General features: G+C 37.1%; 1 protein-coding gene across 1 annotated transcript in view; it reads left to right on the top strand.

Moving 5' to 3' along the window:
* GTF3C1 (general transcription factor IIIC subunit 1) overlaps positions 1-22,447 on the top strand; it is a 128,577-nt gene that overhangs the window by 4,173 nt on the left and 101,957 nt on the right. Inside the window, exon 2 of the mRNA XM_072598050.1 lies at positions 20,267-20,476. Within this exon, the coding sequence (XP_072454151.1) occupies positions 20,267-20,476 (210 nt within the window). The remainder of the gene's footprint in view (positions 1-20,266; positions 20,477-22,447) is intronic.

The raw sequence follows: 22,447 nt of genomic DNA, 5'->3' as shown, positions 1-22,447 counted from the left end.
CTTAGTTTTGGAATGTTAAGAAGGTTTCTGTAGGTGGAAAAGATTTTCAAGGTAGAAGGAATAACATGAGCAAAGATAGGGAAATGGAGAAAATATAGGGGGCATGTTTGAGGTAAACTCAGTTATCCAGTCTGATTGGAGCCAAAATAGTAGGAAATAAGGCTGGAAAGATAGGTTGGAGGCACAGTTGGGTAGGAACTGAATGGCAGGCTAAAGACCAGACATTAGGGTTTTAATTGAGTTAGAGCTTTATCCTTTAGACAGTAAGGAAACACTGCAAATTTGGTGGGAGGAGAACAGCATGGTTTTAATTGTACTTTAGAAAGAGTATTCTTACTGTGGCATGCAAGAATGACTGACAGATGAAGAATGGAGGTAAGCAGAGCAAGTAGAAGGCTACTGAAATAATAAAGTATCTAGGCAAAATTAGTGGTAGTTCCTATGGAAGAAATGAATGATATCAGTAAGTGGTTGAGTGCCATGCTGTGTGTCCAGACCTGTACTGATAGTGTAGGATAGAAGAGAAAGAAATGACAGCTCACGGCTAGTTGAGAAAGACTAGAAGAAGAAACATAATAGAGGGCTTAGCTTGGAGGTAGTGAAGTTAATAAATATTTAGTAAATATTTATGTGCCAGGCACTCTGCTAAGTGCTGACGGAGATTGTTAGTTTTATAGGAAGTTAAAAAGGAGAGGGAAGTAAATGTGGTGTGGAATAGGGAAGGTTACTTTCTCCTTTTTTTGTACAAAAAAGATTTTTTTATTCCTATTTTATTTTTCCCCAGTTACGTGTAAAAATAATTTTTAGTGTTCATTTTTAAAATTTTAAGTTTCAGATTCTCTCCCTTTTCCACTCCCCCCACATTGAGAATGCAAGCTGTTTGATATAGGTTATATATGTGTAGTGATGCAAAACATTTCCATGATAGTCATGTTTGAAAGAAAACACAGACAAAAAAAACATTCAAGAAAAATAAAATTAAAAAAGGATCCTTCAATCTATATTCACACACCATCAGTTCTTTCTCTTTAGATGGACAGCATTTTTCATCCTAAGTTGCTTAGAGTTGTCTTGGATCGTTGTACTGCTGAGAGTAGCTAAGTCCTTCACAGCTGATCACCTTACAATACTGCTGTTACTTTGTACACAGTCCATTTCACTTTGCATCAGCTCATGCAAGGCTCTCCAGGTTTTTCTGAGAGCATCCTGCTCAGTATACAATACAATAGTATTCCATCCTAATCACACACCACAAGTTGTTCAGCCATTCCCCAGGTGATAGGTATCCCCTCAATTTCTAATTCTTTGCCCCCAGAAATGAGTTGCTATAGATATTTTGGTACATATAAGGCCTTTTCCTTCTTGTTTCTTCTCTCTTTTGAAACATTGACACAGTAGTAGTATTGCTAGGTCAAAGGGAATGCATAGTTTTATGGCCCTTTGGGCATCGTTCCAAATTGCTCTGCAGAATGGTTGGATCAGTTCATGACTCCACCAATAATACATTAATGTCTCATTTTTTCCACATTCCCGCTAGTATTTGTCACCTACCCTTTCTGTCCTATCAGCCAATCTAAAAGGCATGAAGTAGTACCTCAGGATTGTTTCAGTTTGCATCTCTCTAATCAATAGGGAGTGAGAGCATTTTTTTCATACGGCTACAGATAACTTTGATTATGTCATCTGAAAACTGATCATATCTTTTGATCATTTATCAATTGGGGAATGCCTCTTATCTCTGTAAATTTGACTCAGTTCTCAAGTCTTTATCAGAGAATGTGATTCAAAATTTTTTTCAGGGTTACTATTGCTGACTGTATTTCCTTCCATCCTAAGCAAAACCTTCCCCCCACCCCATTTATACCATTCTCTCTCCTTTTGCCCTGTCCCTCCTCAAAAGTGTTGTGCTTCTGACTATCCCCTCCCCCAATCTACTCTCACTTCTATCACCACTCACCCCCTTTGTCTTATCCCCTGTAGGGTAAGGTAGATTTCTATACCCAATTGAGTGTGTATGTTATTCCTTCTTTGAGCCAATTTTGGTTAGAATAAGGTTCTCCCCTCACCTCCTCCCTCTTCCCCTCCACTGTAAAAGTTTTTTCTTGCCTCTTTTATGTGAGATAATTTACCCTATTTTACCTCTCCCTTTTTCTTTCTCCCACATCATGAAAGGAGGTTTTTTTGGAGGAGTTCATATAAATTCAGGTCTTTCGTTTGGGTTCATAAAAGTTAATAGGGACAAGGTATCATCATCATCATCACTTATGTAACACTTTACGGTTTTGCAAAGTGCTTTACAAATATTACATTTTCTCCTTCCAACATCTCTGGGTGGTAGGTGTCTTTATTATCCCCATTTTACAGATGACAAAACTGAAGTTTACAGAGGTTAAGTGACTTGTGCAGGGTCACACAGCTAGCCAGTGTCTGAAAATGGATTTGAACTCAGGTCCACAGTGCCACTTACATGTAGAAAGCATGGTTAGTTAGAAGTTTGACTGAAAAAGATCTGGACATTTTGGTGGCTTGTGAGCTTGCATGATGCGACAGCCTAAAAATAAAAAAGCTAATGCTATCTTGAATTACTTAGGAGGGGTGTGGTGTCTAGGATACCACTGTGCTCTACCCTCATCAGACTATATTTGGAATATTATGTTTGGTCCTGGATACCACATTTTGGGAAGGACATTGATAAGTTAGAACAGTAGTTTCCAAACTTTGGAGTACCCACTTGTCATTAAAAAAAATTTCAATTTGAATTTTCCAATAAATATATGTTTTTAAATAAATTATAAATATGCACTACTCTACTTATATATTGTGCACATTATGAAACATGCATCAAAATATAAAAAGGCAGAGCTAAGCATGACAATGTTTTGACAAATTTTATCTATTAACAATATAAAAAACTATTGCCTTTAAGCAACATAATTGAATATGCTTCATTATTTTCTAAAAAAAAAAAAAAGGTGTATATCTTAGAGGGTAGGGCAGACTTGAAAATAGATAATACAACAAACAAATAATAAGTCATAGCAGTCCCTGAATACATAACAGCTTTTCAGCAGGAGTCATGTTTCTTGTAGGTAGATAATTCATGATATGCCATGTAAAAATAGTAATCAGAAGTAAATTGTCTGATCCTAGCACAGTAGAAAGTTTTCTTTGTACATCCATTTCTCTTTTTTTGTGTGGTTCTGTTTAATGATTGGTATTGTATTTTAAATTCATATTCATGTATGAATATTTTAGTTGCATTTGTTTTAGGTGTGAGAAATCATCAAGAAGATTAGTTTGGCTGGACTCTAGAGTGTGCAGGAAGGAAAGTCATGTATGGGAAGGTTGGAAAGGTAGACTAAGGCTAGGTGAGGAAGGACTTCAGATGCCAAACAAAAGAATTTATACTTGATCCTAAAAATAATAGGGAGTCATTGACTCCCTATTGGGGAGGCAGCAGTGTCAGCCCTGTGCTTTAGGAAAATCACTTTGGCAGGTATGTGGAGGATGGATTGGATTAGGAAGAAACTTGAGACTGGAAGAATGATTAGGAGCCCTTTGCATTAATTCAGGGGAGGTAATGAAGGCCTGACCTAGGACAGTGGTTTTAGTAGTGTTGAGAAGGGGAGACATCTGTGCTGTTGTGGAGATGGCAACAATAAGAAGAGTCAAGGTTGGCATAAAGCTTGTGAGCCCGGTAGGCTGAAAGAATGTTGTTTCTTTACAGAAATGAGGGAATTTGGAAGAGGGATAGGTTTGGGGGAATAGATAGTATGACTATATTGAGATTTGAGGATCACTATTCATGCCCACTCATCTTATGCAGCTCACTATGGTCCCCCCAAAATGAAGATTGAAGAGAAGAGGTCTCACTGGGACATAAGGAATTTTCCATCTGCTGGTATGGGTGCCCTAGTTACAGGGTTAGGTTCTAGCTGCTATAAAGGGCTGGCACCTTACCTGATACAGTTTACAGAAGATTGGGAGCTTACACACTTGAGAGAAGTGAAGTAAAGGAATATTAGCATCTTATGGGTGAAGGGAGGTTGAGGATATATGACTGTGTTGAAGATAAGCCCCACAATTGGCAGTTATGGGGAGGGTAGAATAGGACCTATTTTCCTGTCCTTTGATTGATTGATCACACATCTCATGGAGTCATGCCACTGTTCTGTATGTCTGCTCTGGCATTCACTATGTTGGAGAATTCTGAGAGTGGTGAGAGTCCTTAAGATCATGGCGTAAATGGTTCAATTTAAGAAACTGCCCTCAAGTATTTGAACTGGAAGCAATGGGTTGAGGTTGCAAAGTGGCAGATTTGGGATTTGTAATTGGAACTATACTGAAGTAGAATGTGCTGCATGAGGAAGTGGTGGTTTCCCTCACTAGAGATAAAAGGGTAAATGACCACAGGTCAGATATATTGCAAAGGGAATTGACAACAAATTGAATGGGGGAGGAGGAATGGAGGGGGTGAGAAAGTGAAGAGTTGAGGGTGACATCTAGATTTTGAGCCTGAGTGAGTGGGAAGCTGGTTTTACCCTTGGCAATAATAGGAAAGTTAGGAAAAAGAGAAGGGTTTGATAAAAAGGAAAATGAGTTCAGTTTTGGACAGGTTGTGTTTAAGATGTCCACAGACCATCCATTTCAAGATATCCAATAAGCTGTTGTTGTTGTTGTTGTGTTCATCCTTCGTTTCCAAAGAGGACCATGCCATAAGAGATATGATGACATGACTTGCACTGGACTTTGTTTTGAGTGAGGAAGGGCTGTGCAAGGTCACCAGCCTCACTTTCTCCTCCTGAGCCATCTGGATCCAGTAACCAAATATTCATCAAGATGACTGGAGATGGCCCAGGATACAATGGGAGACCTTGACATTTTAGGATAAGACCTTTTCAGGCACTCACTTAAAGTGAGGTAATGCCCATTCAGTCTTTAAAATTAGACATGGGGATGGCCCCTGTAATAGAAAAGAAAAAATAGACAGAATACACTGGGAGGGGCATCCAGATTCTTAGAGAAGAAGTTAGGGGAGTTATTGGAAGAAATAAAAAGCAAAACTGTACTAGTGGGAAACCTTAACCACTCCCTCTCAGAACTAGGTAAGTCTAGCCACAAATTAAACAAGAAAGAAGTTAAGGAGGTGAATTAAACCTTAGAAAAGTTAGATATGACAGACCTCTATAGAAAACTGAATGGGGGTAGAAAGATAATAAACCTTTTTCTCAGTGGTACATGGCACTATGCAAAAACTGACCATGTACTAGGATATAAAAACCCCAGAATCCAATGCAATAAGGCAGAAATATTAAATATATCCTTTTCAGAACATGATGTAATAAAAATTACATGTAATAACGGGCCATGGAAAGATGAACCAAAATTTGAGAACCAAATGATCTATCCTAAAGAATGAGTGGTCAAACAACCAGTCATAGAAACAATCAATCACTTCAGCAGTTGAAGATTGGAGAGTAGAAGTCAGAAGAGAGGTGTAAGGGTTCACGATCTTTAGAGAGACAGACTATTCTACCAACTATGCCAAGTGTTAGGGGGCAGCGATCTGCTCTAATTATGCCAACCATGGGGAGAAAATACTGAAGAAAGAGGGGCATATGCCAGGTGGGTTATTAATAGGTTTTATTAAGGTTAATTGGTGGAGTTTACTCACAAGAGGCCAGTTGTCCTGAGTAGCAGCAGGATAAAGTAAAATGAATTCCCTCACCAGCCCCAGGCCAAGCCAGGTGTCATATAGAAACAGAATAAAGAAGGCATAGTGCCAAGAATGAACCTATGGTCATGTGCAAGTTCTCCCATGGGGTAGTGGGGGTTTCTTTTGCTGTTTACATTTCCTCAAGGTAGTTTACATTTTCTTTGGAATCGTGGGTCACATTCTTAGGATCTGGCTAGTGTCTAAGAGGTTAGGACTGGACCAATAAACCTGAGAATCATCTACATTAGTGATGTCAAACTCAAATAGAAATGGAGACCACTAATCTGTACACAAAGATCCCTGCATATTGATTTAATTGTTTGTTTTGTCTGTTTTGGGATTTTTGTAGGCAATTGGAGATAAGTGACTTGCCCCCAGGGTCACACAGCTAATAAGTGTCTGAGGCCTGATTTGAACTCAAGTCCTCCTGACTTCAGGGCCAATGCTGTATCCATTTCGCCACCTACTTGCCCCTTTGACTTAGTTTTAAAATGTAATTTACCTCTTGTATTGTACATTTATTTGTTATGTTAAATATTTACTAACTACATTTTAATCTGGTTTTGGCTACACTTAGGAGTGTTATGGAGCTACATGGGGTTGTGTTGGACATTTGATATATATACATACATATGTGTGTATATTATACACACACATATATACACACACTACAGATAATATGTGTTACATATGTTATACGTTTGTGTGTGTTTGAATCCATGGGAACAGATGAGATCACCAAGTAAAGTAGCATAAAGGAAGCAGAGAATATGTCCCAGGATAGAACCTCTGTGACTCTGGGCAAAGTCATCTAACCACTCAGTGACACAGGCACCTCTCAAGACTGAGTTACAGTGAGATGCTACTGTACATTAGTAGAGGAGTTCCTGAGCAGGAGCTTAATACAGTGAGAAAACCAAAGATCTGGTAAATAACTGAATGAATGAATAAAGTAATAATTTAAACCCATGGTGTTTTTGCTTAGCTTTAAATCAATCATTGCCCCCTCCTAGAAAGAACAAAGCATGGCTTCCAAATTAATGAGTCAAATCAAAATTTTTTATGAAGCATTTGATGCACTTGAATGACTTCAAATTATATGACTCCCATTAAAAATCACTAAGTAGCTTTTTCCCATGGACTCTTTACAGTGATAACAAAATGTCATTTAGACTTAAAAGTACAAAATTCTGGGGGCGGGGGGTGGAGCCAAGATGGCAGACTAGAAAGACACACTTAGGCAGGGTCCTCCCCACAGCCCATAAAATACCTGTAGAGAGGGACTCTCAAGAAATTCTGGAGCAGCAGAAGTGGAGAACAACAGAGTGGAGGAGATTTCCAGCCCACAGAGACCTGAAGGGCCCATGGAAACGTAGCTTGCACCGGACACGGAGTCCAGCCCAGCCTTGGCTGAGCCGTGCAGCACAAGGAGACACTGGGAGGAGGACACCTCGGGAGCGGAATTTCCAGTCGCTGTAGCGGGGCCTCAGATACCTCAGCCCACAGGCTCCAAAGGTCAGTGACGGGGTTTAATCAGCAGGCCAGGAAGGGAGAAGGGCTTTCCCATAGCTCCAGTAGCAGGCAGCAGCCACAGAGCCTGCACAGCAGCCCATACAGAAGCTCCATTGTTGGAGTGTAAAAACCCCTGGGGGCATTGAAGAGCTGAGTCTTGCCTCCTCCCTGGGTAGAGGCCCTGGCCGAGCTGGTCTTTGTCTCACACTCAGTGGTGGCCCTGCCCAGCCAGCTTATCTGAAAATCAGCCCCCAGTGCTGACTTGGAAACTGGAGGTCAAGTGTCTGTGGAGAGGTATCTGCTAAGATTCTGGCATAAAAATTCCTCCCTGCATCCAGACCAGTATGCACTTGATTGTGCCACGTTGGGGGAACTGAGATCTCACAGATTCCCAGAGTATACCCTACTCTTGACAAAGGACCGAAAAGTCAAGTAACTGGTTGGAAAAATGCTCAAAAGGGAAAAAAAATAAGGCTATAGAAGGTTATTTTCTTGGTGAACAGATATCTCCTCCCATCCTTTCTGATGAGGAAGAACAATGCTTACCATCAGGGAAAGACATAAAAGTCAAGGCTTCTGTATCCCAAACATCCAAAATAAATATTCAATGGGCTCAGGCCATGGAAGAGCTCAAAAAGGATTTTGAAAATCAAGTTAGAGAGGTGGAGGAAAAACTGGGAAGAGAAATGAGAGAGATGCAAGAAAAGCAGGTCAGCACCTTGCTAAAGGAGACCCAAAAAAATGCTGAAGAAAATAACACCTTGAAAAACAGGCTAACTCAATTGGCAAAAGAGGTTCAAAAAGCCAATGAGGAGAAGAATGCTTTAAAAAGCAGAATTAGTCAAATGGAAAAGGAGGTTTAAAAGCTCACTGAAGAAAACAGTTCTTTCAAAATTAGAATGGAACAGATGGAGGCTAATGACTTTATGAGAAACCAAGAAATCACAAAACAAAACCAAAAGAATGAAAAAATGGAAGAGAATGTGAAATATCTCATGGGAAAAACAACTGACCTGGAAAATAGATCCAGGAGAGACAACTTAAAAATTATGGGACTACCTGCAAGCCATGATCAAAAAAAGAGCCTAGACATCATCTTTCATGAAATTATCAAGGAAAACTGCCCTGAGATTCTAGAACTAGAGGACAAAATAAATGTTGAAAGAATCCACCAATCCCCTCCTGAAAGAGATCCAAAAAGAGAAACTCCTAGGAACATTGTGGCCAAATTTCAGAGTTCCCAGGTCAAGGAGAAAATATTGCAAGCAGCTAGAAAGAAACAATTCAAGTACTGTGGAAATGCAATCAGGATAACACAAGATCTAGCAGCCTCTACATTAAGGGATCAAAGGGCATGGAATAGGATATTCCAGAAGTCAAAGGAACTAGGACTAAAACCAAGAATCACCTACCCAGCAAAACTGAGTATAATACTTCAGTGGAAAAATTGGTGTTTCAGTGAAATAGAGGACTTTCAAGCATTCTTGATGAAAAGACCAGAGCTGAAAAGAAAATTTGACTTTCAAACACAAGAATGAAGAGAAGCATGAAAAGGTAAACAGCAAAGAGAAGTCATAAGGGACTTACTAAAGTTGAACTGTTTACATTCCTACATGGAAAGACAATATTTGTAACTCTTGAAACTTTTCAGTATCTTGGTAGTTGGTGGGATTAGACACACACACAGAGACAGAGAGCACAGAGTGAATTGAATAGGATGGGATCATATCTTTAAAAAAGTGAATTTAAGCAGTGAGAGAGAAATATATTGGGAAGAGGAAGGGAGAAATGGAATGGGACAAATTATCTCTCATAAAAGAGGCAAGCAAAAGTCTTTTCAGTGGAGGGAAAAAGAGGGGAGGTGAAGAAAAACATGAAGCTTATTCTCATCACATTCACCTAAAGGAAGGAATAAAATGCACGCTCATTTTGGTATGAAAACCTGTCTTACAATACAGGAAAGTGGGGGAGAAGGGGATCAGCAGGGTGAGGGGGGATGATGGAAGGGAGGGCAATGAGAGGAAGGAGCAATTGGAAGTCAACACTCTTGGGGAGGGACAGGATCCAAAGAGAGAACAGAAGCAACGGGGGGCAGGATAGGATGGAGAGAAATATAGTTAGTCTTACACAACACAACTATTATGGAAGTCATTTGCAAAACTACACAGATATGGCCTATATTGAATTGCTTGCTTCCCAAAGGGAATGGGTGGGGAGGGAGGGATGAAGAGAAGTTGGAAGTCAAAGTTTTAGGAACAACTGTTGAGTATTGTTCTTACTACTACGAAATAAGAAATACAGGTAATGAGGTATAGAAAGTTATCTGGCCCTACAGGTCAAAAGAGAAGATGGGTACAAGGGAAGGGAGGGATGTTAGAAGAGAGGGCAGATTGGTGATAGGGGCAATTAGAATGCTCGGCATTTTGGGGTAGGGTGGGGAGAAAATTTGGAACCCAAAATTTTGTGAAAATGAATGTTAAATGTTAAATAAATTTTAAAAAAAGAAAGTTAAAAAATGTAATTTTGAAATATTTTACAAAAATAAATAAAAATATAATAACATAAAAAAAGTGCAAAATTCTTAATGTAGAGAAAGGAAAAATAGACACTGAAGGCTTTGAGTTTGAATCCAAAAGTAAAATTGACTGTTGTAGAAATGGATGAAGGAGATGCTTACAAAATAGTTTGGTATCCTCTAGGAAAAACCATAAAGCTATAAAACTATCAGGGAGAAAGCTGTGGTTGAATACTGGAGTCTTACTGGAGTCCTGAATTCAAGTTCAATGGAAAGAACATGTTTAAATAAACTTTCTGAACTATCAAGTTGACTACCAAATTATACACAGAAGTCACTTTTAACAGATACTCACTGAAACTGATGCAGAGTGAAGTGAGCAGAACAGTTTTTACAACAACAACGTTGTAAAAATGAGCAACCTTGAAATATTTCAGAACTCTGATCAGTGTAATGGCAACCTTGACTCCAGAGGACCAGTGATGAAAGTGTGCTACCCACCTATGGATGGCTAATGGGCTCACAGTGCAGAATGAGATGTGTATTTTGGGACACTGCTTGAATATGCATATTTTTACAAAGGTTTTTCCCTCCAACAGGGGAAAGATATAGGAGGGAAGTTTTTAAGAATCATTAAATAAATAAAAATGAAGTAGAAAAGAACACATCTCTGTGATGGTCCAACATAGAAACAACAAAGGGCTGTTTTTCAAAGTGCAATAAAATTGACAGAACATTAGCCAAAAAGAAGAAAAATCAAATTTTTGATGAAAAGGGGGTAAATCATAGCAAATAGTGAATAAAGAAAATAACTAGATAATATTACAGTGATATGCTAATAAAGCTAAGCATGTAGGAAAAGGATACATGGCTACAAAAAACTAAAAAATTAAATTTATAAAAAAAGGAATATTATTCAAGTCAGTCAACAACCATTGATTAAGCACGTACTGTTTGTGAGGCATTCTGCAAACACTGGTGATAAAAAGAGGAAAAAAACATAGTTCAGTCATCTGTTAATGAGCCACCATGTTTTGAAAAAAAAAACAAAAACCAGTAATCAGGAATAGATTCATAAGTGAATTTTTCCAAACTTTTAAAGCAAATCCAATTATATATAAATTGTTTTCAAAAAGAAAGATGGCAGTCGACCCAGTTCATTCTATGAGACATATATCCTAATCCCAGTACTAGGAAAAATAAGACAGAAAGCTATATAAAGCATATTTAACATGTCCTTTCTTACAAAAATTGGAAATATTAAGAAAAAATATTTTGCTGGTCTAAAATACTTTCTGGACTTCCCTGTTTGAAGGTGGCTTAGTATTTAAAGTTTTTCACAAACTGTCTCCAACATATCCTTCCACCCTCATTACTCTTATATGTCATTCTTCTTTCTACACTCTGTGGACCACCCAAACTGACATACTTGTTGTTCTACACACATTGTATCCCAAGTCCCTTCTCAGTGTATTTGCTCAGTTCCCAGTGCCTGACATGTACTTCCTCCTCACCTTTGCCTCATAGAATCCCTCACTTCTTTGAAGATGCAGGTCAAGTGCCATCTTCAACACAAAGTCTTTCCTAATTAGCCCCCCAAAGCACTAGTACCCTCCCTACTATTTTGTATTACGTTTATTCTTTGTGTGTGTGTGTGTGTGTGTGTGTGTGTGTGTGTGTGTGTGTATGAACGTTGTCTTCCCTTTAAGAAATGTCAGCTCCTGGAGAGCATGAACTGTTTCTTTTTTTTTTTAACATATCCCTAGTTCCTCATTCAGTGCCTTGTATATAGTAGGCATTTAATAAATACCTGTGGATTTACTGGGTTTAAGCAAAGGCTTTCTGTTGTATTAAGGAAAAGTTGTTCCATTCCTGTATATTCAGATTTGTTTTGTTGTGGGGTTTTTTTTTTAAACATAGTGGTAATATTTTTTCTTCAACAACTGTTTTCTATATTTTTTGTTTTGATATCATTTTAAAAGATTTATTGTTGATATCATTCAATCAGCATGCCATTATTAAATGCCTATAGTGTGCTAAGAAGGCACTAGGGACACCCAGACGCAAATGAAACAGTCATTGTCCTCCAGAAGATTACATTCTACGTAGAAAATAACATGTAGTCATATAAGTAAATGCAAAGCATATTCAAGATGATTATGAGAGGAAAGCTTGCTGCACGTAGGAAGTGTTACTATAGCTCAGCTATGAATGAAGCTGGGGATTCTAAGAGGCAAAGATGAAGGAGCATATTTTTATTTTGTCCTGGAGCCAGTAGGGAACTACAGGAACTTCCTAGGCAGGTGAATGGCATGTGTTTTAGGAAAATCACTGCTAGCTGTGTGAATGATCTAGAAAGGAGAGAAAATTGAATTTGGGAAACCAGTTGATTTATAATGTTAATTATTTCTTGATATTGAACTGTGCTTATGATAATGGTATAAATTCCACCTAATAATAGTTTTTGTGTATTGGTGTATTCTATTTACCAGTATTTTAGTTAGTATTTTTGCATCAATATTATTCAAGACCAGGCCTGACTTAAGCTGGTCCAGTCGTTCAGGCTAGGAATTGAAACGAGACACTTGTAGATCCTCCAACATTTACCAAAACTTTTACTTAATGTCATGGAAAGGATACATCACTTGCTTAAAGTAGATACAGTCCTCCATGGTCTCTTTGTGAAAATATGTGTGGTCAGAAGAATGTATTGGTTAATAAGAATGGTATGATGACTCCATTAGTAGTGGGACATTTATCAAGTCTATGAGGTACTGACTCTTCATGGACTTGCCTTTTTTCAGTGTTGTCAAACTCCAATAGAAATAGGGAACACAACTATATTTAAGGATGCCTATAGGTTGCATATTGACTTCAGAAATCACATATTAACATTATCTATATTTTCATATATTTTTATTTATGTGGTTGCTGTGTTTGTCCTTTTTTCTCAAAGAGGACCATAACAGCAAGATGATGACATGACTTGCAGTTGACTTTGGTTTGAGTGAGGGAGAGCTGGGCAAGGTCACCAACCTCACTTTCCCCTCCTGAGTCATCTGGGTCCAGTGGCCTGATATTCATCAGGATGGCTGGAGATGGCCCAGGAGGATCATAGAGTATGTGAGGGAGGAAGACTGGAAAGGGAAGAAAGGGACAGGTTTTAAAGAGTTTTGAATGCCTTTCTCAATGACATTTTAATCTAGTTAGATTCATGTTCAGGAGAGTTGTAGGTCATGGCTGCTTAATTGAGAAATCACATCAGTGACTCAGGTCCTACTTTCTTGCCTTTTAAGGAAAAACTAGCCTAGTCTATGTAGCTAGGACCCTAGTAGAAGCTACTACAAATATTCATTAATAATATTAACCTATATTGTCTCTGCCACCTTATCCTTTCCTGGTTTGGAGATTGGAAGAATATGCCTTATAGAATTAGACAGACTTGAATCTTTCTTTTTGAAAATATTTTATATCTGTCAGAGGAATTAATTGTCCTCTGTTAGAATTCGCTTATGAATCCATCTAGTTCTGATTTTTTTTTAACATTCAGTTCATTAATGGCTCATTCTATTATTCTTTCTGATATTAGTTTACTTGGATCATCTGTTCCTTGGCTTATTAATTTGACTATATATTTCTAGGTATTCATCCTTTTTCTATGTGCTCAGTTTTGCTGTCATATCACTATTTGTAATGTTCTTTAATTTTCATTATTTCTGTATTTTTCTTGGCTATTTCTCCCTTATTTTTGTTTCAGTAGCTTAATTTTATTCCCCCTCTTAAAAATTAACTTAAGTAATAATTTATCAATTTTATTGGTCTTTGAAAAAATCACTTTATTTCTTTTGGTGTTGTTAAATCTTTAATTTTCAGTTTTGTTACTTTTTAAGATTTTAATGAACTCTTTGTGCTTATTTTGATTGTACTAACTTGTTGATTTTTTTTGTTTTAAAAACTTCAAATACAGCCTACTAAACTTTCCCCCTTTTATTGGTATAAACATTCAGAGAAGTAAATTTATCTCTAAAATTGCTTTAGCTACATTACATAAATTTTGGTATATTATAATTGCTCTTTCAATATAATTCAAATTATTTGCTTAAATTTGTCTTTGACCTAGTCATTCTTAAGCAAATAATTCTTTTGTTTTCAGTTTAGTCCTGCATTTTTCAGTCATATTTCCTTTACTAATTATTATTCTAATTGCTCTGTGGGCTATAATAGTCATTTAAAATTTCTGCTTTTCTTCTTTATGTTCTGTATATCCAAGAATGTGATCAAGTTTTGTAAATATTCCATCTGACTGGAAAGTAAATTCTCTAATTGAGTTCTCTCTATGTAGTTATTAAAATGTAATTTTTTCAGGATCTATTCAGCTCTAAAAGTTTAAATATTTATACCGTTCGACTTATATTTACTGAAAGTAGAATGATAAGTTCTCCTACCATTAGTGTTTTTCTGTCTGGAGCCTTTTGCAATTCATCAAACTTTACCTTTAAATTTTAGTTCCTATACCATTATTAAATCTATATATAATTGCTTCTATATTGTTTAGCTGTTAGTGATTCCTTAATGATCCTATAGTTGGAATGCTAAATTATTTTGATCCTTTTTAATTTGATACCTAATTTACCAGAAATAATTTCTGTAACTCCTAATAGTAGTCTGAGCCTAACCTTGTGGCTTTGATAGCTACTCATAGTCTTCAAGATCCAAGTACAAAGTTTGAATATATATCAATACACTCAAACACTCTGACATACACTCAAATAACTAATTCCTATTTCTAGAGTAGTTGACAACTCTATAATTTTTAAAATGTTTACACATAAAGGTTAAGGAAAAGCTTCCCACAATTAAAACTTTGGAAAAGTGAAATGGGCCACCTAGGGGGAGATGGTGGTTCCCAATCTTTAGAGCTTTTTTATCAAAAGTTGGAGGTTGGACAAGGACTGCTTGTCTGGCAGGTCATATAGGGGATTCTTAAGAGATATGAATTGTCTTATCCGTTCATTGATGACTTCTGTCCCTTCTCACTCTGAGATTTTGTGATAAATTCTTTGATCTTGGTTGTTTGGGGAAATAGTCTTGAGTGGGTTTAATATTTTTTCATGTAATCTGATTATTCTCCGACTGTCTCAGTCATCTTTTCACCATGTTTTGTTGCGTGTTCTACCCTGTCTACCAATTTGACTTTACAGTTTGAGACTTTTTTCCCATTGATTCTCTTCTTTTATTCACATTTTCCTTCCCTTTCTCTGCTTTTGATTTTTTGTTATCAATCTGTCTTGTTGTCTGCTTAACAACAATAGTCCTCTCATTACAAAAGTCATATTTTTCTTTAACAATGCCAAATCCTCCTTCATCTCCTATGAAATGTATATGGCTCAATTTGATGTTTTGTGCTAGGTCCAGCTTCATTTCTTGGGTCATTGTCGAAATTCATTTTCTCTGCCCTCTGCTGATTTCTCTTTGGGGTATTTTAATCTGGATCCATTATTTAGAATGTCAATGAAGCTATATGTGTGGTGTTATTCTTGGATTCAGGAAAGCCTGGGTTTGAACATCTTCTACATGAACTCCCAGTTGTGAGTGCCCTCCTTCCCAAACTACCTTGTATAAAAGTACTTTGTCTATATTTGTATTTGTTCACTTTGCTATGTATATATGTGTAGGTATTATTTTTACATACATACATATAATAATGTATGTATTTTATGTGTGTATGTGTGTATCATAGCATGTATACACACGTGGACTTGTTCATTAGAATATAAATTCCTTGCAACTAAGGATTATTTCATTTTTATATATAATTTATTTATTTTTCAGTTTTCAGCATTTATTTTCACAAGAATTTGAATTCCAAATTTTCTCCCCACCCCAGGACAGCGTGTACCCCATCAACTGCTTCTTCCAGTCTGTCCTCCCTTCTAACACCCCCACCTTCTTCCATTCCTCTCCCCTCTATTTTCCTGTAGGACAAAATAGATTTATATACCCCATTGCCTGTACCTCTTATTTCCCAATTGCATGTACAAATAATTTTTAACATTCATTTTTAAAGCTTTGAGTTCCATATTCTCACCCTTCCTCCTTCCCCACCCACCCTCATTGAGAAAGTAAGCAATATAGGTCATACATGTGTACCCATGCAAAACATTTCCATGACAGTTACGTTGTGAAAGACTAACCACATTTTAGGGATTATTTCTTTGTTTGCACTTGTCTCCGTCACCTAGCACAGTGCCTGGCACATAGTATATACCTCATAAATACTTATTGGTTGCTTAATAATAGAAAAAAATCTATTACGATTATAGAGCACTTGAAATTTTACTCTCCTGGAAGATCCTGCCAGAGCCTGTGCTTGAGTAAATAGCCTTTGAGGATGCAGTATCACCACCAAGAAAAGGCATCAGAATAGGACTTTTAGGCTTAATGAAAAAATATAGTTCACTCTTAAGAAATGAAAGCAGTCAAAGGCTTGAAGATACCATAGAAGCTTCATGCCTATAGATCTTGAATTCAAGAAATGAAGTGAATGATGCTCTGGCATGAGAGCAGAGAGTTCATAAGCTCAGCTTCTGAGTCCCCACCCCAGATGGATAAATAATATTCCAAATTGAAAATAACAAAACAGTAGTAAAGGAAAGCAATCAAAGACCCTCAGAGGAGAAGAAAAAGGAAGAGGAACAAGTGAAACATCAGCAATAGTAGTTGTCATATAAGATGCTTTGAAACTCATAAAAGCATTTTAATTACAGTATTGCAGATGAATCTCACAATAGCTATGTAAAATATAATAATATCAGAACCATTATTACCCCTATTTTATAAGTGAGAATTTGGAACCTCGCCGAGTTTATTACTTGCCCAGAGTTGTATGGAGATTAAGAGAGGGAGAGTCCCATGGGAGGAACAAAGGAGGGGGCAGTTTGGCAGGATCACTGAGTACAAGGGTAGTGTAGTAATTAATGTCCATTAAGTCTGGAAAGATAGGTTGGGGTGGGCTGTGCAGGTCTTTAAGAGCTAAACAGAAGAGTTCTTATTTGGAGTTGGTTGAATAGGTTAGTGACATGGACAGATCTCTACTTAAGAAAAATAACTTTGGCAGCCACATGGACTAGAATGGTGCAGTTGGTAATCTAGAAAAGAGGTGGTAAGGGTCAGAACTAAGGTGGCAGCTGTGTAAATGGAGAGAAAGGGTCAGAGGGGAGAGATGTTGTGAAAATAGAAATGACAGAATATGGATTGATTGTACATGCGGACTGAGAATTGAGGGAGAATAAGGAATCCAGGATAATATCAGTATTATGAACCTGGGAGGTTAGAAGGATGGTAGTTCTTTGATAGAAATAGAGAAGTTGGGAAGAAAGGAGTTGGGTGGAGTGGGTGGAAATAGTGAGTTATTTAGTTTTCTAAGTGTTGAGTTTGAGATGCCTGTAGAATGTCAAGTTTAAAATATCCATTAGGCAGTTGGTGATGTGGAACTGGAGCCTGGAGAGAGAATAGGTCTGTATCTTTCTACATAGATATAGATATATCTGAGTCATCTGCATAGCGATGATAATTAAACCCATAGAAGTTGATAAGGTTATCAAGAAAGTGTAGGACTTTCTGGGGGCCATGAATTTTTAAAAAATATATAACTGTATGTTCATGTAATTGACTTCCTTTGTTATCCTACATATTGTGTTATGTGCATTCACAAACATTCTGAGGAGAGGTTTGTAGGATTCACCAGACACTCAATGGGGCCCATGACACAGAAAATGTTAGGAAGAAGACCTAGACCTAAACCTTGGAAAATACTTAGTGTTAGGGGATATAGTATGTATGATAAGCCAGCAAAGGAGAGATAGCATGAAAGTAGAAGAGTAGAGAATTAGGTGGAAGGCCAACTAGGAAAGAGTATTGTCACAAAAACCTGTGGAGGTGATATTTAGGAGAGGGTAGTCAGCAGTGTCAAATAGAACAGGTTGAAAAGGATGAAAGGACTATGGGATTTAATAATAATAGTATTTACTTAATGCTTTAAGGTTTACAAAGCACTTTACATGTTGTTTCATTTGACTGTAAGGAAGGTACTTTTATTATCCCTGTTTCGTAGATGAAGCAACTGAGGCCAAAAGAGGTGAAATCATTTGTCCAGGGTTACACAACTATCAGAGGCAGGATTTCAACTTGAGTCTTCCTGCACTGCGCTTCTTCGCTGTTCTAGATTTATTTGATTGTTTAGAGATCATTGCTGACTTCTTGAGAACTGTGTGACAACCAAATCTAGCTAAATTCAGACAACTTTTTTGTAGAATGTTGGCCATTGAACAAAGGAAATCTGTGACATAGATAAGACTATATAATAGTCTTGTATCCTTATCTTTTAATTCTAAGAATGACAGTTTTTAGATTGTCTGTATACATTAATTTAAGTATTGGTACTCTAACAATGAGATACCTATCCGTGATTCAGTTGATAAACTGATACACCACCAGAAAAATTGAACCACTCGTATATTGATATTTTTGCTTTGGATAAAAGCATTTAAAAAATAGAAGCTGAATGGCAGGATTCTTTGCGACTATTCTTTGTGAAGCATATTAAGTCTTGTTAGAGGAACCAGAAGCATAATTTCATGTGATACTTGGTCACTGTCCCTTACATTTCCCTTTATAAACATAAACAAATTGACTACCAGAGTAACAGTTGTAGCTTATGTGCCAGAATCTTTTTATAGACAAGTAGAAAGATTTTATGAAAAAGAAAGCAGACTTCTCAAAATTCTATTATTTAGTGATTTCAAGGTGAAGGTCCCAGAGGAGAAAAATGTAAGAAATGTCTGAAAGAAAAATGAAAACACACCTTAATTACTGACTTTCCTTTGTAACCTGGAGAACATTAGCAAAATAGCTAACATTTATATAGTCCCATAAGGTTTACAAAGTGCTTCCCTTATGACATTCTGGTAGAGTAGGTAATACGGGTATGGCATGCCTACCTGAGGAAGCAGAGGTTCCAGAGAAGTGATGGTCACAAGGCACTAATCTAACAGAACAGGGACTCCAACTTGGATCTTGTGACTTGCAGTACAATTCTCTTTCTACCATCCTATGCTACTTCTCAGCATAGAGGTGCCAGTCAAAATAATGTGAATGGATGATAAGCAAAAGAGAGAAGAATCTGGGAAAACTTTAAATTAAATCAGTTACCTCATTGATGGGATACTGTGAGGGAGATTAAGACGCACGAGGTTTGGGGTAGAAAATAGAAGGTAGATAGCTTGGTCCAAAAGGACTATACTATGAACTAAGGTGATCCAGATCTAAGGGAGAAACTTTGAAGACAGATGAGAAATACTGTACTCTGGATAGCTCTAGTGAATTGGAGATGGAGTACAGAATTCAACTAAAGCAAGCATTGATTAAGCTCCCAATTTATGTAAATCACTGTGTCAGCTGCTAGGATAGAGGGGTGGTTTCTGCTGGAGTATTCTTGCCTCTGAAAATGGTCTTTACTTAAGGCTACATGGAAAATTGAGTAATCTAACTTTATCTCTTTATTCAAGTGAGTCCCAGATCTTTACATGCAACTGAGTCTTTTCTGAGCTCTAATTCTACTTACCTAATTGCCTGTTGAACATTTCTAACTGGATATCCCAGAGACATCTCAAGTTAAACATATTCAAAACATAACAGTATCTTTTGCTCCAAATCCACCCCCTTTCAAATTTCCCTATTTCTCTATCTAAGATACCTTTATGTTTCTTGACTCCCAGGTTCATCTCAATGTTCTCCTTAATCCCTCACCTTTTGTATATAGTCAATTGTCATTTCTACTTTCACTACATATCTTTCATTCATCCTCTTCTTATTATTTACATAGACAGCACCTTATAGCCAACAGCCTTACTTAGACTGTTTCCCTACTTTAAGCCTCTTCCCATTCCAGTCTTCCACATAGCTGCCAAAGTGATTTTTCTTACCATGGTCATGGTCATGTCATGACCATATCATTCCCCTATTCAGCTCCAGTGACAGCCTATCTTTCCAGCCTCATTATGTACTAATTCCATTCCTACTCTACATAGTCTAGCCAAACTAACCTTCCCTGTTCCTTACACGTTACACTCTGTTCTCCAAAACCATGCTTTTATATTTTCTATTTCCCATTCTAGGAGTACACTCTTTCACCTTTGCCTTGTCTCTTTTACTTCCTTACAGATTGAACTAAAGCACCTTCTACAGAAAAGCCTTACTAAACCCTCCGGGTGTTAATGTCCTACTGCCTTAAATGACTTCACATTCATTTTTGTGTATATTTATATAAATGTTGTCTGCATTGGTAGAATGTAAATTTCTTGAGAATAAAGCCTATTTTATCTTTATATTCCCTGGCACTTAGTATATAACAGATGCTTATTGATTGGTTGATCTACTTGTTCTCCTTTGGAGAATCAGTAGAAAATGTTGAGGGTTCATTTTCTGAAGATCAGCATGGCTTATTATTTGTGTTTTCATTTTAGGTATGAAGAAATTGACTTTGAAACTGGAATCCTGGAGTCAAGGAGAGACCCGGTCCCTTTGGAAGATGTTTACCCCATCCATATGATCTTGGACAATAAGGATGGCATACAGGGCTCATGTCAGTATTTTGATAAGAGGATAGATGTTACTGATCAGATTAGAACAGAATCTTTGCAGCCCCGCTGTACAGTAATTGAAGCTTATGAGAGGTAAGCTATCTCTACTGTCTTTTAGTTCTGGGGCGTTTGCTTATTTTTGTTACAAGGAAGTCTTGATACCATGATCATTTCTTTATTTAAAAAGTAATTTCTTGAACCAGGTATCTAGTTGCCCAGTAATTCACTACTGTCTCAGGTATTTGTAATAGTTTGATTTAGTAGTTGTCTAGACAGTTTCTCAGGTAACATATAGAGAATATGTAGAGAAGTTGGTCAAATTTACAAGAATATAAGTCATCCCTCTATTGAATAAATGGTCAAATGATATGAACAGGTAGTTTTTTGATGAAGAAAATCAAAACCATATGATAAAGAAATCTAAACTATGTATAGTCATGAAAAAATGCTCTGAATCACTATTGATTAGAGAAATGCAACTTAAAACAACTTTGAGGTATCATCTATCAAATTGGCTAAAATGATAAGGGAAAAACAACAAATGTTGGAGGGATGTGAAAAAATTTGTGAACTGATTCATCCATTTTGGAGAGCCCTCTTCATTATGCCTAAAGAGCTATAAAACTGTATGTATCCTTTGACTCAGCAATACCACTTTTAGGTCTGTTTCTCAAGGTGACTGGGTAAAAAGGGGAAGAACCTGTGTATGTTCTAATACGTTTAAAATAGCTCTGTTTGTGGTGGCAAAGACTCGGAAATTGAGGAGTTGCCCATGAATTGGGGAAGGACTTAAACAAGTTGTGGTATGGGATTGTGATGGAATACTACTGTGCTATAAGAAATGGTGAGCTGCTTGATTTTAGAAAACGTAGAAAGACTTGCATGAAATAATGAAAAGTGAAGTGAGCAGAGCCAAGAGAACAGTGTATACAGTATTGTTCAAAGAGTAATTGTGAACAACCATATTCTGAGTACTAGAAATACTCAGATCAGCTATAAAGGACCTACAAGGGAAGATGCTGGCCAGTTCCAGGGAAAGAAGTGATAAATAGAATTACACATAGTGTGCTTTTACATATATTTATAAATTTTGGTCAGATGGTAGTCTTCTCTAGTGCAGATTGGGGAAGGAGACAGATCAGAACTTAAAATGTAACAAAAAGAAGGAAGAAAAAATATTTTTAATTTAGCAAACATTTATTTTATTTACAAAGTGCCTACTGTGTACAAGGTATTGTGCTAGGCACGAAAAATACATAGGCAAAAATGAAACACTCAGCCCTCAACGGGCTGAGGAACAGTGTCTCCACAAAGAGGAGAATTCAGCATGTGCAGATAAGAAGGACAGAAAGAGCACTAACACTTAGGAGTATCAAGAAAGACTTTTTCCATATAACAGAAAATGGGAATCATACCACATATAGTTTATCTGTTAAAAAATGTGTGTGCGTACATATATATAAATACACACATATACACACACATACATATATTCATATGTACACATAGACATAGATAAACTTTTTAAACAGGGCAGTGCCTGTCTTATCCTGCTTATCCAAGCTCCTTCAAAACTTCTGCTCTCTTTTTTTTAATGTAAATGTTTCATTGATGATCTTTTCTTTCTTCTGTCATTCTAATTGTATAAATTATTCTCCTGGTTCTCCTTGTTTCCGTTGATTACGTTGTGGTCAGTAATGGCTGTCCTCTTCATGTTTGTGTACTATCCTCTCGAAACTTGGATGTGAATTAATATGTTCTTTCTTTTCTCCTTCCTCATTTCTTCCCTTGTATATTCCTTCTTCCTTCTCTTTCTCTTCTTCAAACCAACAAAACAGAACATAATCGTGCCTAGTCCCTGTGTTTGTCTCTTTTAATCTGGCTTTGTGACCCTTGAAGATATTAAGATTCTGAAGAATAGAAAGGGAGAGAGTAAGGAAATATGTGAGATAAATCTTTATAGAGAACTTACTGTGTGCCAGGCACTGTCTTAAACTGTATACAAATATTATTTCATTTGATCCTCATAGTGAGCCTGGGAAGTAGGCGCTATTATTATCCCCA

The sequence above is a fragment of the Notamacropus eugenii genome, chromosome 1 (genome assembly GCF_028372415.1).
Source record: "Notamacropus eugenii isolate mMacEug1 chromosome 1, mMacEug1.pri_v2, whole genome shotgun sequence".
In the NCBI taxonomy this organism is placed as follows: Eukaryota; Metazoa; Chordata; class Mammalia; order Diprotodontia; family Macropodidae; genus Notamacropus; species Notamacropus eugenii.
The sequence above is the reverse complement of the archived record's forward strand: the minus strand, read 5'-3'. Positions and strand labels throughout refer to the sequence as shown.